Source organism: Apteryx mantelli, chromosome 1 (assembly GCF_036417845.1).
Source record: "Apteryx mantelli isolate bAptMan1 chromosome 1, bAptMan1.hap1, whole genome shotgun sequence".
Classification (NCBI taxonomy): Eukaryota; Metazoa; Chordata; class Aves; order Apterygiformes; family Apterygidae; genus Apteryx; species Apteryx mantelli.
The window spans coordinates 46,920,651-46,938,431 of record NC_089978.1 but is presented as its reverse complement, the minus strand read 5'-3'; the positions used below and the strand labels follow the sequence as shown (position 1 = coordinate 46,938,431).

Here is a 17,781-nt window from a genome sequence, read left to right as displayed (position 1 = left end):
ACTTACTTTTTCTTAAGTATATGGCTTTTTCCTGAAGAGATGGCTCTTTTTTGGCTCTCTCCCTTTGTTTTTTTTGGGGGAAGAGAGGCTGGGGTTGTTTGTTTTTGTTAAGCTAGGCTTTTAAGTATAAGATATGGATTCATTAAATATCTGTAGATTTTCCTTTTGGTATTCAAAAATTCTTATCTAGTATTCTGTGAATATTGTATTAGAAGGAAAACAACGAAGTAATTAATGTTGGTAAAAGTTAAATATACAGCTGTGGTACAATTAATGTGATTTGTAATATATCAGAATTAAACACTACAGGAATGGTCAGTAATTCTTTACAGAGAGAGATAAAAGTGGCAGGAAAGTTAAGCTGATTTAAAGAGGTTTTAAGCAGTGCAAACTGGCAGGTTTGCATGCTGAGTATGAAAAATAACGGACTGACCTCTCCTTGCACTGCTGTGTCACCTGGAAGCTGGCTGCATTTCTTTAGTTCTATTTATATTTGCTAAAACTCACTTAAACCAAAACAAACCCCAGAGACTTTAAAAAGCATTGAGATCTTGATTCTGCCCCTGGCCCTGTCACTGAATATCGTCTAGACTTGAACTTTTCACCTAGAAGCAAATCTGTAAGAATATTTAGGAAATTAAAATACAGGTGCGTCCTTTTGGGGACCTGGCTACTTAACTGCTTTTGGAAACCCACTGTCTGTAAAATTATTAGTATTTTTTTTTAAGGATCTAGACTCCAGAATCAAAATTCAGGAAGCTTGTGTTGCATGTGCACATCTTTGTACTGGTAACAGCAGGATACAGCAGGACGTGGTCTGGTGTATCAGATGAGGCTCTCAGCGCAGCAGCATGAGCTGCGGGCCAACCACTGCGCTTGCATCTCAGGCATTGGCAGCATGGAGTCGCAACTGCTGTTGAGGTCTGGACTATATCTGGTGTGCGTGATTATAATAAGAGATTATACTTAAAGAAGCCTGCCTGGAAGACACATTTACTAGGCCAAGAGCCATGATTCTACTTGCTCACTTGATGCCCATGCATGTCTTTAATGTATCTATAGGCTGCCCCCCTTCCATGGTCTCTCTATAACGTCATGTGATGTATGGAATTTTATGCATTGCATTTGGGTCTGTTCTGGCCTCTGTTAGGACTAACATGCAAACCTGAAAGAGGTATGTAGACTAGTGAAAAATAACCTTACTGTTTAGTTAATTATTCTTCACAGTCATGTGCTGAACAAACACCCTAGCATATTTCCGGAAGTCCATCACTATGATGTTGAAGATTTTGTCTTTTAGATGAGACATAAAATGCATTTTGAACTGGGCTGAACTCATTGTCAAACTGAAACTAAAATCAAACTCACCCTGTTTCACATGAAAACAGTGTGAAATTTAAGGCTTCAGCCTGTTTTAATAAATTGTTTTGGCTTCACATGAAACATCAATAAATGTAAATGATCCTTTTCTTTTCTGGTGAATTTGACCTGAAATTCAAGTTCAGAGTAAAATGCAGAACTACCCAAGTCTCTGCTTTCATTATGAACGTTTCACACAGCTATAGACATAATTACATGTGATGAAGATCTTATGGCAAGACATGGACTGTTAACCCTGATTCCCTGGCAGAATTCCCAGTTCGATGATTACCATCTAGCCACATAAATTTGCTTTTATATCGGATATTTTGTTGCCTTCACTTTTTGAAATAGACTGTCATTATGCATTTTGTGGCAGTGTTAAATGGTATGCTTCACCCTAGAGATAACTGCTTTTAAGTGACTAACATGTCTCAGTGTATGGTGTATAAAGGACTTTGGAACTGAAGGCCTTCAGCAATTGTAGGGGATCAGGAGATAGTAGGCAACTGCATGATTCTTTCCTGTGGGAATTTGGAATGGCAGAGATTCTCCTTGACTTCCTCTCCCTCTGGAGATTGTTACACTTGAGAAGAGGTGGTAACCTTAGTGATTCTGTATGGTAACCTTAGTGATCCTTCTAGTCTCCCTTGAATCAACAAAAAAAAGCATTTCAAGCTTTGGCAGTCCTATCTAGTCATGTCCTTAAAAGTATCCACCATATCTTTAAACACTTTGTTGTGAATGGATGCTTCAGATTTTTTGCCCTGAGTTGTGTGGTATGTTGCTTTGATTGGTAGATAACTTCAGTATAGTAATATAAGAATAGTATGAATTTAGATATTCATACTTAGAAAAATCAACAAAGTAATGTTATTGCTAAAGCACATAGGTGGCATGGGCCACTTTGTGGTTAATTCAGTGACTTATCTAAGACGTCTGTATAAAAACTGTAAAAGCAAACTTAAAAAAATAAATTTGGAAGTCTTAGCTATCAAGAAGAGTATTCTGGCAAAAATGACTCAAAATTTTGGAAGCGTAAAATGAGAATTTGGAAACATAATGATGAATTAAATTACTGTATCTGCAGAAAATGTGTAAAAAGAGCTGGAAAATGAGGCAAGGCAAATTGTAAGTTATAGCTTTGAGAGAGGAAGACTGCTTAAGGGCTACTCTCAGCTTTTAGCTATTCAAAAGTGTTCCCCTTAACCTGAAACTTTTTATTGTAAATGTAATATTGAATTTGAGAATGTTCTTCCCCCAACTGATACTTGAAAATGTCAGAGATCATGACATGTTGGATGTTAACTTTTGAAGAAAACTAAAGAATTCTGATATAACTGTATGCGAAATCCTACTTTTCAAGTGAGGAAGAAATTATCTGAAATCATTCAAATAATTAAGAAAAGTCTTGAACATCCTACTGAGGTCAAGACAGGGAAGAAAATTCAGGAGGAAGTGGAGATACAGAGATTTCTAAATGCTCAACATTGCTTAGAAAATCTGTCAAAGAAAATGCTTATTAAATGGCTCACAGATTACATAATCCTGCAGGAGAGTAATGAGGGTGCTGTATTAACCACCTAATAGGGCTTTTGGGAATGGTACATAGGTGCCAAATAATCTGAAGGTGTGTAAGCTTTAAAAGCAGTATTCTTAATGTCTATCAGGAAGCACTGAACTGTCAGCTGGACATTTTTGTGATTCATGGAAAAGTTTAGACCCATCAGTGGTTTGGTCTTTATGGCTTTGTACTCTATGTGTTGTCTGTGTGCAGTTTTTTAGTGTGACTAAGTAAGCCTGTTTTCATTAGTGTCAGCAATAAATAGCATTATAGAGCTTCTGTATATTAATGGCATTCATGGGCTGAATCAGGAGAAGGAAACTGTCTTGCACAGAAACTTAAATGACTGCAGAAACTTAAATTCATGCAGGAAATGTGAGATCTGGCTTCCTAGGTGCTCTTTAGGCCTGAGCTCACTGCTTGCTTCTGGGATAGTGTGGAGTAGTACCTATCCCAGGTTGGCTAAGTTTGGGAGAGGGTCATTCCCATTTGTGATGCTTTAGCCATGGCACAGAGCAGCTAGACATGAAAAATGTGGAGGGTGGGAGAGACAACAACCGGGTGGAATCAGATTCTGTGATCTTGTGATTAGAACAAGCTATGGCGTGAATTTGGGGGGTGCTGTTGGTTGTGTTTCAGTGCAGAGAGTTGGCTTTCACACTGTCTCCCCTATTGCTGTTAAAAACTTGCAGTGTGATTCTCAATGGTATGGCTTGGCCAAATTCAAAACTTAGTTACCAAAATGGCCCTTCTCACAAATGGAGCTACATTTCATATTAGTGCCAGTATTAATTAAATAAATAAACACTACAGGATACTGAGATTTCTTTTGTCCCAGGATAAGATAAGGGTGTTTGGTTTTGTCTTCCTCAAAAGTAGGTGAAGACGATTTGATTAAAACTTGTAACGAGAAGTTGTGCTCCTAAACAGTATGTCAGTTGTAGTTGCAGTGGTGCTGTATTAAAAATGTAGGCCATTTAGGAGGGAAGAGAGCCTCTTTATTAGACTGGTTGCCATAAATTCTGAGAAGAGCTTGAAAGCCTGAAAGCTTATCTGTTTTCTCTAACAACTACTCTCATAGCAGCTGCCCATACCAACCTGTGTATGGTTTGGGCTTTTAGTTAAACTTTCAAGAGAATAAATATCCAACCATGATCAGGGAAAGACTCCAGCTGATGGCAGGAGGAACAGATGTTGATCTCTTCCAGGATCAGTTTATTGATCCCGGGGAACAGATGTTTTGATAAGGTCACGCCGAGTTAGGTTTGATATGTCCCCTGTTCAGGACATGCATCTGCTATGTGTTTTGCCCAGGTGGGTGACCTGAGGCCCACGGGTGGATTGGGGTGGGAGGGAGGGGCAGAGAGAATGAGGGGTTGTCACACACATTCAGGTCACCTTCGCCCTATGCAATGTCAGGGAGCTGGCAGTTGGCTGCCGCAGCTTTTGAGGTGGCTTGAGTGAGCCAGGAGAGGACTGTGGCCTGAGAAAATGTGTTGACTCAATACTTATTGGCAGTCTCTGGTGTTGGGTCTCCTGAGCATAATAAATTGATGTAGGGCAGTAGAGCAGCCTGACCTCGCTCAGGTGTGGATGCTCCATCTGGCCTGGCCGACCAGAGAGGCTCAAAAGGGAACTCGATTTACACCCCTGCCCCTGTGGGGCTGAGTCAAGCCCATTTTCCTTAGCTGATTACACACTGCATGCAAACCTCGACAATTATGTTTTATTTGCTGAATGGCTTTGAACATACTGTGGAGCAAATGCTTGTTAAAGCAGGAGAGAGTAGTTCTGAGAGATAAGCCCTGTGAGTGAATATTGGGCTAAACATTTCATCCATATGTATAACACACAGATTAGATCTGCTCAGCTATTACCAGGCAATGGACTCCCCAGGATGTGTCACACAATGTCCTCTCAGTTATAAATGCAAAGGGATCAAATAGTTTGGAAAGAATCTACCACTGCGATTATTACTGCTCTGAATTATAGATGACCCAAAAGCCAGAACTATTCACTGTATTCATTCTTCAGACCAGCACTCAAAAGGCAGAGTGTTGCTTTTAAGAAATATGATTTCAGACAACAAAAGGGGAAGCGAGTGCTCTGAAAATTTAGTTAAATGTAAATGTGTTAAATGGTACATGAACTAGTCGGGTTTTCATGATTTATCAGTTTTAAACTTCAAAGACTCTGGTTAGCTTGCATTTTTAAAACTAATGAGTTTATCACAGCCAGTGGGAAAAATGGTCCAAGTATATCAGCTGTAAATTGGTACAAAGCACTAAAAGGGACATTAGCCTCTAATCAGATTCGAACAGTTCATTAAACCTGCCTTTCCTGAATCGCTCTTTGTCTTCCCCCCTTCCTCCTGCTTGTGCCTCCTGTGCAGGAGGCAGCCTCTTCCCTTTTTTCATTTGGGTAAGACCTCCTCGGGGATATGAAGCAATACCAGCTCATCCTTCTTTGTCTACAAGCTCAACAGCCTCAGGGATGCTTTATTACGGTATGTTCCTGATCTTGCTGTAAAACTCGACTGCGCTGCTTATAAATCAAGGAAGGAAGGAGACTTCCTTGCTTTGCAGAATGAGGGCGCAGAGCTTGGAAATGCCAGGCTGGCTCCTGCTGTGGCTCCACCCGAATCCGCCGCGGCGAATCCGCCGCCAAACCACTCGAGTGCAGCGAGTGCGCTGACGCCCTGGGACAGGAGCTCCCTTCCTGACAAGTAAACAACACGCCACCCTTGCTGGGAAGAGGAATTTAAAGTTGGGAACAGTTTCGCCGAGCTGTTTTGTGGTATCGTAGTCCCTCTTTCACCATCCCGCCACCTCAAACGCCTAATAAAGTCAAGGTGTGCAAAATGAATTGCAGAAAAGATGTTAAAATGTTTTTTTTTTTCTTGCTTGCTCTCTGTCGTGGCAAGCTAAAGTACACTAGGTAAACAGGGGAAACATTAACGCGGAATGGGACATCGTAACAGGTTGACTTGCCTTCATTTTTCCGTGTTTGAACATAGAAATGTTCAGCTGAAAATGAGTTGTTTGGTCTGGAATTTCATAAAAACTTAAGCTTTTATAACTTTTTATCAACTATTCTATTAGAAGGATGAGAGGCAATATAGTCTTTTTCCTTTTGCTGGCTGCTTTACTGTCATGTTCCTGCCTGTCCTGTGTTATCAAACCCTAGCTCTGTGTGCTTTAACACATGGGCTCCAAGTGAGGCCAATGGGAGTTTTAAAAAGGTTAGTTGCTCTGCCCCTGGCACCGTGTTGCAGAATGGGAGAATTGTTTTTCCTCTTTTTTAGCATAAGTTATTTAAATTAGGGAAAAGGGAAAAAGCAAAGGAAAAAAAAGGAACACAATATACAAGAAAAAGCAGTTGCTGCAACACTGAAAATGAAGATGGTGGGACGAGGTGCATTAATTGGAAAAATAGAAATGTTTAAAATAATTTAAGCACTCTAAAATGTATTTCAGAAGTTCCACTAGGACAGACCATTTTTCTTAAAATTCCACTGAAGTAGCCATGAAAAGATTTTTTTTTCTTTCTGAAACTTTTTCAAGATGCTGTGGTAGAGTTAGTCCTATCTTTCACACTGTCATAACATTCCCTGAAAAATCAAACAATTCTTTTTTGTAGAAACGTGGTTATGAACACCTTATTCCTTATGAATAGAGGCACCATACTGTATCAAACAGATCTGCTGCCAGTGAAACACACAAAGTGTTTTTTCCATTGCACTGCAGTTATTGAGGACTAAAGAGTAATCATTAGAGTGGAGGTAAGTTTTCAGTGTCAAGTGCTGCATTTCAGACAGGGCCACAGATAAGTGGCTTTGGATGAGTCACTTAAAACATATATGTACTGTAGTTTCCCTACTTGAAAAATAACTGTGACGTCTTCATACTTCTGTGCTACTGACTGGGATGTTTTGATTCATAAGGTTAAATTCTGGCTTGAGTGAGGAAACGTCTTCATTCTCACCAAGCTGTTCAAGCTAATATCACAACATCTTTGTTAACTTCACTTAACTTCATATTAGTTAAAAGAAACTTACCTTACTGCTACATTACTGTAGAGGTTAATTAATGAATTAAACCAAATATTTTTCATCTCTTTTTTTTATTAACCTTTTCCTTTTTTTACTTAGGACATCAGCGCCCTTGAAAACAGAATGTTAATGCTTGATGGGATGCCGGCAGTCAGAGTCAAAACAGAACTGCTGGAATCTGAGCAAGGGGTAAGCAGAGGCTTCTGTGTCACTTGACTCTTCAGCATGCTGCTGACCATTTCCAGACTTCTCCGTGGTTACTTATCCCTCCTATTGCATTGTCGTTTTCTCTGTTACCATTTTGGAGCTCACTTTCTTGGGAAAGATATCAATGAACATCTAGTCTCATCTGTTGGGAGCACAAAATAAAACTATGGAAGACATAAAGAAATTATCTGGGATAATGCAGATGCTTTCTATGATGTAATTTTACAATTACAAAAAGGGTGCAGTTTAAAAAAGCAGAAAGAATAATGGGTTACGGCAAAGAAATCGAATTCATATGTCTACTAAGACACATATGTATTTATGCTATTTTGCCTGCTTGGATATTTGCCTTGTGTTTTTTTTTTTTTTTTTTTTTTTTAATCCTTCAGACACTTTTTCTACTCCGTTTTCTGTTTTGTCGAAACTGTCCTTTTCCTTGTGGAATATAGATGCTTGTGATTATGGTAAGAGGGGTAGAAACTTCAGCTAGTATCTCGGAGACTGCTGAATACAGGACAGAGATTGTGAAATGGATTTTGAATTTTTTTGCAGAGCAAGTGTTCAGTGCTGGAGTAATAGATTTTAGGAAAACAGAATACTGAGTTTTCAAACTTGCTGAGGGGTATTTTGTTTTATATGTGGTAATAATTAAGTCAGAGATTGTAGATTACCATGACAGGATCTGTTTTTAATGGAGATGCTGCCTCAAGTATAAGTGATAATAAGAAGAGGTTCCGTATTATCACAAATAGATTCTTTTTTTTTCCTTGTGCACATTTTATATTGTGCAGAAGAATTCAAGCCACCTCAGTGCTCTGAAGGCAGGTGCTTCCAATAAGCAGAGTGTGTAATAGGAGAAGCAGTGCTATTGCTGTTTAGGGATGGGCTTTTGCCTACTTCTGTTAGCTATTCTCCTTCCTGCTGTTTTCTCAACTATTTGATTTAGAATTTAAATGATATGGAAGAGAGGGGATTAAACTTTCAGGATGACTTAATCTGAAAGACTTGCAAGAAGAGTCCAGTTACTCAGAATGTTCTTGAGGCTGTAGCAGAGAAAACCTGACATTTAGTGGAGTTCTTACTCATCTCTCTGCCTTCTTGAAAGTGAGTACCCACGACAGATACACCAAAACAGCATAGTTTGAGGGAACAAAAAAATGTAAGACCATTGTATGAAACACAATGATGAGAAGACAGATCCTTCAGAGGTAATTTTTAATAACTTCTGGGTGCTTTTGTCTAGTTTAAAATACATTCTATATGTGACGCATATTGCAGGATCCTTGAAGAAGAATCTGTACTTTAGTAAAGTGTGATTTGATGCTGGAGGACCTATTTGGTGTCTTAGAAACTGGAAGGAAATGAACAATTTATACAATTCTTTTAATTTACTTTTTTTCTAACAAAATTTTACATAAGTAAAAAATGTAAGTAAAAAATGTAAGTAGAAAATTATATCATCTCTCTCTTTTCCAATGACTGAGACTTTGGACAAAGAGCTCTGTTAATTTGAGATTTTATGTGCTTTGCTACTAATTAAGGAGTGTCTGGTCAGGAGTCTTTGGCACCTTTATGACTCTTCATTAGGGAACAATCAATAAATACAAAATGAATTCTCCAGTTCACTAACAGAGGAACTGGCCATTATGATGGCAATTTTCCAGAAACAACTTAAACTGTAGAGAAAAAGGTGGTTGAAACAGATGTTTAGCATGTGCTTTAGAGACTGTTTTGAATATGTAGATGTTATAGACATAACAGGGACAAGTGTTTGAAGGCTGTGATTACCGAAGAAGTGAAGCTATTTGGGAAGATGAATATCATAACTGGGAAGAATGGAATGGGAATTAAAGTATGAGCCAAATATTATGAATTTGAAATAGCTGTTTATGTTACTATAGTGTCCTGAAGGCCTTAGAGTTGCACCTCCATTGCACTTCACAGAGTATGCAGGGAGATATTTTTATTATGGATTTTTACTAAGAACGTTTTGCAAAACTGTTCCGAGTCTTCTGAGGATAGTGGCCAAACTGCCATTGTTTGAGATGCTTAACACCGGAGAAGACTAGGCAAACTCGTTGCAAACCTGTAGGAAGACAGCTGTGTTTCACTGTTTCTGCTTGTATCTGTTATTGGTTTTATGTTGCAATGGCAAAAATGAGACGTGGCTTAAGGCTTTTGAAATGAGAAAATTTTGTTCATGGTTAGGAGATCCTGAAGGGATTACCTCCTTGGGAATTGTGTGTCACTGCTACGTGTTGATGGCTAAGCAGTCCTGTCTTGGCAGGTCCTCTGTGTTACGGTGATGGATGTTTACAAAGTAGTTACTGCTTTATTACTAATTAGGATTAAATTAGTTGTAGGTTTCAGGGATATGTGCCTTCTGACTTCTTGCAGCGACGCTGAAAACTGCCCAACAGGGTGCACACATTTATCAACCAGAAAAGGTGTTTTCTCATTAGTTGTGCCTTGATTAACTGTAGCTTGTGATTCATAAACTCCAAGGTGGGATTCACAGAAAGGGCCTTACTGCAGGAGTATTCCAGAAATACAGTATTTTCTGTGACAGCTCAGGTTTTGCATGTGGATATTGTTTGGGCTTGCGTGCATCCGGTGTTATTTGGGATCTCCAACATGTTGTGCTGGCTCACAAAGTGTTTGCCTGATGAGAGAGCAATGCATGGAGGAGAGTTCAGCTGCATACTGCACAGCTGTGTGGAGGCAATAGTGTGCACTTGGAGGACTGAAGGCAGGCTGGTACTGCCTAAAATCTGCTGGGGGGCCAGTGTGCCCAGTCCCCTTCATGTTTCTATGATGTCAACGTACTGGAAGCAAAAGTGCAGAGATTTTCTCTGGATCAGTTGGCACCAGTGCTGGATTACTGGCAAAGAGCCTCAGCCAGAAGGTATTGCTGTGATTTTGGGTTTGACTCCAAGACCACGAGGGAAGTAAGCTAAATGCCTACATCCTTGCTTCAAATGTGAGTTATCATAGTGGCATTAAGTGTGAAATGCTGTCTGGGTGGATTACTTCAGCAGATATCATGACCATGGCATTTGAGTCCTTTTGTACTGCAGGGATTCAGTTTGTTTCAAAATTTCATGAGTTTACTAGTTAACACAGCACGTTTAGCCTGGGACTTCATTAAAAGCTTTTCTTGAAATTCATGCATCTCTCCTTATTGTTTGTGAACCAGTAACCCAGCAGGCTATTGACTTAAGTAGTAGAAAATATCACTAGTTAGCAACCTATGTAAAATGACCAGTGGTCATTAGTCACGTGACAACATAGGAATAAAAAGCACAAAAAGAAATAGCACTCCCCTTCCTTATACCCCTTCTCCCCCAAGATAGAAGCACAAGAAGAAAAAAAAAATCCTAATATAAATAGAACCAGCCATTACCTTAAGCTGATTCTCCAGTTACCTTTGGTGGTATATGACTGTGGTGAAATAGGCACCATAGGACCATGTGCACTTCATAAAATTAGACATCCATTGTCTGTGTGCTGCGTTGGTAACCTGCTCCTCACCTGGTGTTGTCCACTGACTGCCTGGCTAATAGAGAGCTCCCAGGATGTAGCTGGAACTGAGAGCAGAGCAAATTCATGAACCGACTGACATTTTCTGATGTATTTTTGATACCAGGCTAGGCAATCAATCCATTATTCTGGTGTTGTTTTTGTGTTTCCTGCTGGGATTCTCACTCTTTTTGCTTGCTAGAATAAGTGTAGGCAATGCTGTTCTCAATCAACTTCCCCATCATCTCTGCTTTGAGCTCCAGGACCTTTGATTTCCTTGCTAGGAGATTGTTTGGTTTTGTTTTGTATCATGATTCACCCGATCTTACATTGTGTTCAGATCTGGGCTGATATCTCTGAAAAGCAGTTTTAAAAAAAATTCTTAAATAACATCTCTCTCCTAATGCTGCAGAAGCGTTGCATATGTGGAACAAGCAAATGTGGATTTAAAACACAGGAGAAGGAATAAGCAAAAGAAGCAAGTGTAATTCAGCTGAAATTTTGGGATTGGCCTTGGAGAACGAAGCTGTACGAGCCACTCCCACTGCAAAATAGACAAGTTTCTAGTTTAGACTGACAAGAAATTGGAGTTCAAGCCTGTATTTCAGCTATGCCTGAAGCACCAGGCTTAGCTTTCCTTCAAATCTGTGACTACAGAGAGGTAGGCAGGACCCAAGAGCTACAGCCTGCATCACTGGAGTGAATTCAAACTTTTACCAACCTGAGTTTAAAAAATATTAAATTCAAGCCTGATGATTGTGGGAGAATGGAAATTAGGCAGCTTCATAAAGAGAAACATGCCATATAAGATATAGGTTATTGGACAAATTTGGAACAAAGAAGTATTTACAAGGGAAATGGATTTTTTTTGCTTTGAAAAAAGTTAAACAGTTCTGCTTTGTTGTATCATCACCAATTTAGAACAGTTTAATGATTTTTAGAAGGCCATCACCATTAGCCAGAACAGATGCTTATTTTTCTGGTGAACTACTGTCCTTATTTTTGCACAGGAGATTTAATGCAGACTATTGTTTGAGGCCTCAAGAAGATACAGTGCTGCTTTAATGACTTTATCACAAATGAAAAAAGCCATTACGTAAAAGATATCGCATTGCCCTTTAACAAGGCTTTGTTATTACCTCCCCTACTGTGGAACAGGAGCTAGCATTGCTAATAAATTGGTAGAATTACTTTAGAAATGTGAATTTGCTTATCATTTAATATTCTCCAGTGACCTACTGCTTTGGATCTTTTGGTCTGCAATAAATTTTTGTATGTTGATAACCAGCTTCAGAGAAGAATATCAAGAAGGGGGTCCCTCCTGGTATAGGTGAAGATAAAGTACTCCAGCAGGAAAAAATATTTATTCTTTGGTTGTGCCAAAAAATGTTGTGAAAATAAATACTCCTTCTTACTGAAATGTATGAAGGACTAATTCAAATGTTAATACAGAGTGTCCAATGAATTTACTAGCTGGTGGCTCCGAACAATAAGATAGGATGTAAAGTGTTGACTGGCTTCAATATGAAGTATGAAAGTCTTGTTGGTCATTGCAGCTGATGTGGCCCAGTTCCTAAAAATCTGTAAATGTCTCTGACCTGCTCAAACACATGAAGTTTTACTTCCTTAAGTATTTCCAGAGTCAGGCCATAGGTCTTTGTTAAAAGGCAGGGGTTTTTTTGCATTTCTAGATGCACCACACTCTGATGAAGCTACGTGATTAGCAATAAGTGTCCCAAGTACTCCATCATACTTGCTCTGTGTTTTATGTGGGAGTATTTTACAATATAAAACAAAATATTGGTGTGATTTGTATTTTTGCCACCTTTTTGAAGCTTTTGAGTAGGTCCCCCAATTAATCCTCTAAGACAGAGAATAATGTACTTACAGTTTTCAGCAGCTTTTTTTTTCCAGATCTGTAATCTTGTCCATTCCTGTGACTTCATTGCCTTCCTTTAAATTATTACTTGAAGATTACATATTTTATTCTGAATCCAGTCCTGCTTCTGCTTGATCCATCTCCATTCCCATGTCTGACCATGGCTGAATTATGAAAAGAATGACTAAAATGACGAAACCTTCTAACAAGCCAATATTGTTCTCTCGTGTATTTCCTCTGTAGCCAAATTATCTTGTCATCTCCTGTCTGCAGAATGCTATGCATGCCTATGTTGTTATATGCATAAATGTGTCAGTTCCACTTCAGCCCAGGTAATTAAGTCCATTTTATTTTCAAAGATTTCCAAAAATGCCTATTGAAATGCCATTGAGAGTAGTTGCGGTAGCAGAACTTGCTCCTTTGACTGTATTGGAAATTGTTTTATGTTGATTCTTTTGGCTTGCATACACTCTTTGTGTTATTAGAAGAAAACATACTTTTATTATTTCCAATTGTAATTTGTGAATCTCTGCTTTACCCAAGTAGTTCTAATTTTTTTTGTTGATGTTTCTGAAATGATACTTCATGTTTAGCTCTACTGCTCTGGGAAAACAGCCAACATATGGACAGTGTACATGTATCATTCCCTTCTGCACAGACGCTAGCCCTTCTTGCTTTCTGTTATTTTCCTTCATCTTACAATAGGCAATACTCCGGGAATGTTACTGCGGTGTTAGAAATACAGCCAATATGATTCATTACTCTACAGTGCCATAAATAGATGATGATCTTCAGAAAGAGCTCAAGATCTGTTCCCAAAGACCAGTTAGGACATATCTACAGGGTGTGATGCAATGCTGCATGAGACATATCTAAACTGGCTCCTCACAAGGAGATGCACCTATAGGTTACAGCAGCGATATGCCTAGGAATATGCTTACAGCCCAGAAGCATCATAGCTACATCAGCTGGATTAATTAGCCAAGTGAAGCACAACAAGGTGAAAAATATTGCAGGTGCTATTTCATGTTAGGTGGCAGTTCACATGCTACATAAAAGGTAGCCATCTCCTGCACCTTTGCTCTTGGTCTGGCATTCTTGCTGTATCCCTTGCTAGTGACTGTGTAACACCAGGGTGAGTTGGGTCAACTGGTGAGAAAAGAAATTACTGTATACATCCTGGCAGCCACACTATTGCAAAATCGTATGTATGGATAGAGGAAGGGTGGGAAGAAGATCCTGGGTGCACCTTTTGTCAAAGACCTGTAGTTAGAGCTGATTAACTGCACCTGAAACTACCTCCAGAGACAGCTTTAGGGCTTCTGGGACCCAAGCCAACCTGTTTGGGGAGATCTGTGCAGTGCTGTCTTTTGTCTTACAGACTTGTCCCTAAAGACTGAATACTCCATATTTCCAATGTTGCACATATTTCTTATTCCTTTTGAAGTCAATCCTTCCCCTCATACAGAAAAGAACTAAGGATTTTTAGCACCATGTTTGTGAGTGCAGTTTATTTGTTTGGGATTTTTTTCCACAGGATCAGACTCAAAAGTGCTATAGAAGGGTAATATGTTTAGGACTAATATGAAATGATTGCTTAAACAGCTCAGCATACTCACTTACTCTCTATCACACTTGCCAGGCAGCCTTTTTGCCAAGTTAACCAAGTTTACAGATATAAAACTGCAGGTGGGGTTGTAAGATGTATGAGGCTGTCTAAAATTCTCAGTAAGAGAAGGATCCCAGATCCTCTGAGACTTAATTTACTGTCCGCTGTCTGCCATTGCTTTCCTTTTCTAGGCAGTTAAGTCAGCCGTTAGAGAGCACTGCAGGGAATATAGTCCTTTTTCTATCTAGTATTGTTTATTGTTTGTGTTGTAGTAACATGTAGGGTTTTCAGTTGTGGATGTGGACTCCATTGTGCTGGGCATGGTACAAATAAAGAATAAAAGGACAATCCCTGGATATCCCTAGTTTAACTAGTTGAAAGTGTGTTTAGACACCCTTTTAATGGACATCTTTAGATAACAATGATCATACACACAAAGAATGTAATAGCAAGCTGAAAATGAGTGAAGCAAAGCAAGGTCTCTGCTCCAAACAGCTCACGTTTAAGAAACACTAACAAGACAGAAAGAGGACTATATCATGATAGAAGGACAACCAATAAAATGATTTCACATATAGAAAGGAGATTTTATGAGGATGTATTTGGTAGAGGGTAGGTATAAGATTATATATACCAGGCTGGGGAGAGTTTCAAAAGCAAATGTGTGATTTTACCCATAAATCAGCACAACTGAATACTGTTATGGTTCTGTGCTTAAATCATTGTTATGCAATGTATCATATGCATAAAATGTATGACCTGATAACTTTGTGTGTTTATATGGACTCTAAGAAATGTTGACTTTGGGAGAAGGAAGGTCGACCCTTTGATTTGAGAATAGTATCTGAGTGTGTCATTAGATTGTAGTTTGGCTGACTTCTGTCCCCTTTCAATTATTTTGTGGGCTCACCTTGAGGACAGTCCACATTTTTGATAATGCATGACCTCTCAGCTTGCTCAGTTACCAGAGGCTTATGGTGGGATTTTCATGGCCTCATGGAAGATATATTCAGCCGAGAAACTCTAGCTAGAAAGAACAAGAAGTAGGGAACATCCAAGCTATATACCTGTCTTTTACTCTGAATTTCTTATTCCATATTTTTGGTTGAAAGGAGTTCATTTTATAGGCACTTTTTTGAAGTATGAAAGGTCAGCATTTCTGATGGTGCCTTAAAAATAGTTGAAAATATCAAAAAATTGGTTTGAAAAATTTTCAACTCAAACATCTACCCTTATACCCCTTCCCCTGATAACCCTGGTTCTAGTGACGCTTGCATGTGCTCTATGTTACATTCCATTTGGGAATCCGACATGTATGACTTCACTTCATTTTGATGTAGTTTTGGGAAACAGTGATATACAGTTTTTTGATCTTTTCATCCTGCCATGAGAGTATTGCTGTACTCAAAAGAGTGGAATTGATACATAGCACTATACTCTAAAATTTTGTTACACTTCTACATTAGAACTGAACACAGGTCTCTTCTCTTTTGTGTAGCAGTGCAATACAGTTATAAAATACAGTAATGTGATTTTATACTTCATACAAAACAATTATTGGCATCTAAAAAGCAGGTACTTTTCCTGTCTTTTAACTTATTTGGTATGGCATCTCAAGTTTAATTCAGGCTGCAGCTGAAAAGAAATTTAATAGGCTCCAAAAGAATGTAGTCCGTGTGTTCATAAGAAGAAATCAATAAAGGTGAGATAGGTAATCCCTGTTTTATTAACAAGAAAGCTACCTTGAACTGCCTCACACTTACCACCATTGTGTGTGATTATGCATGGAGGTAGGTAATGCACATCTGCTGATGCATGGTAACTTCCTACTCATTCAGAGTTCTTTATTGGGAATGGTTTCCACTGAAACATTGCAGTGAAATAATTGTGAATCACAAAATCTTCTAGTCATTTTGCACCTAAAAGAGTTAATCACTACATTTTGTTTTGTTTTACTCACAGGTATTTGTTTATAATGCTCATTAGAGTAGCCACTTCATTTTGATGATCTGTATTTCGATCAGCAGAACCTGTTGGTATGTTCAGAATGGAAGCAAAAAGTGATTGGGCTCTAGTCCTTTCCCTTTGTGTTGACTCAGTGTGAAGCGAAATCCCTCTGTATTTCTGTTTCTCACTTGGATAATTGCTATACTTTATTTCTTTAAGGACATTGAGATGCTTGAAGTGAAAAGTACTATATAAGTGTACATTATTATTATTTGTATATACTAGCTAGCTTAAGAAAAATAAACATGGGCCAATCTAATTCAATAATTTATAATATCATGGAGCATTTCAGCAGCATGATACAAACTCCACTATCTTATGCTATTACCAAAATTATTTTAATTGTTATTTTTTGTTACGAGACAAGATTACTTCTTGTTTTCATTTTTTTGTTGGTGTTCTTTAACTCTTTTTTCTATTTGAGGTTGCATTATAGTCTTTTTAATGTATATTTTACTCTTGCTCTGTATCCTGCTGGGAAGTACTGAAGGAGCTATATATTTTTTATCATTATTGGCTTTTTTCCTTATTTCTCTCTGTGGAGATGAGCCCTTACATAAATTACTTTAAGGATCTTGTTTTCTTGATTTTTTCCCCCCTTTATTTCATGCTGGGAGGATGAGTATTTAATAAACTGTTATTTAGGCACATCTGCTTTCACAGGCATTCTTTTACAAATGTTATTGTTGGTTGCATCGCTTCAGTGTGTCAGAAAATCATAGGAATTACAGAAAAAGCTAACAAGAAGGAAAGAAGGCTTTGGTCCTTTCCTGCTTTTGCAGGTCATTCTCTCTGCTTCTCAGCCAGTGAGACTGTTGCACAAGCACGTTAGGAATGAAGCACCGAGCACAGCGAGACCTGTGCCATCTCCACGCGGGGCCACCTGATGTGCGTCTAGGCCAGCCCCTGGATCCTGGTCCTGCAAAGGAGTCACGACTCTTTCAGGTAGGCAGGCGGAGGCAAGCTGGGCCCAGCGACGCACCCGAGGGAGGACGGTGGATCTTCTCACGTGAGGCTTGCTCACTGAAAAGGCTGGCAACCGTTGTGGTGCAGTGTTGTCAGATCACTCCAACCAGCCCTGCCTCTTCTGAACACCTCGACTTTTGGCTTCCTTTAGGGAATGCCGGCACAGATGCACGTCACTGTCATCTCAGTCCCATCTCTTCAGACAGCTACAGCATTTGTAGGCTTGTGTCCAGTATCTGTTTCTTAATTTCATAATATACACTAGAGATCAATATTAATACTGAGGCACTGACTTCAGCTTTGATCTTCATGTCTGATTCTGTTTGTGGAGCTTGTGTTGTTGGTGTAGGTGAAAGTTACTGGGGAATTTCCTAGTATTTGCACCAGTTTGCCCTTGAAAGACAGCAGCATCACCCTCTGCTGTCTGCATTACGGATACTCTGGGTTATGTTTTTAATTCTGTAGAAGCCCTTTCACATCATTTGCCACATTCTGTCTGATGTTTTTTTTTGATTGCTTTCTGCCAGATAGATGGTTTGGATACAGCCTAGTCATATTCTGGCTTGACAGTTCTTAAGCACTGTGTGCCTGAATAACTCCAAATGCTTCCTGGTCCTCTT

The 17,781-nt window shown here is 39.0% G+C and overlaps 1 protein-coding gene across 3 annotated transcripts in view; it reads left to right on the top strand.

Moving 5' to 3' along the window:
- The window catches only part of KLF12 (KLF transcription factor 12), a 264,581-nt gene that overhangs the window by 106,721 nt on the left and 140,079 nt on the right, over positions 1-17,781 (top strand). For all 3 annotated transcript variants that reach the window (XM_067292737.1, XM_067292730.1, XM_067292762.1), the window contains exon 3: positions 7,074-7,163. In XM_067292737.1, the coding sequence (XP_067148838.1) occupies positions 7,074-7,163 (90 nt within the window). The remainder of the gene's footprint in view (positions 1-7,073; positions 7,164-17,781) is intronic.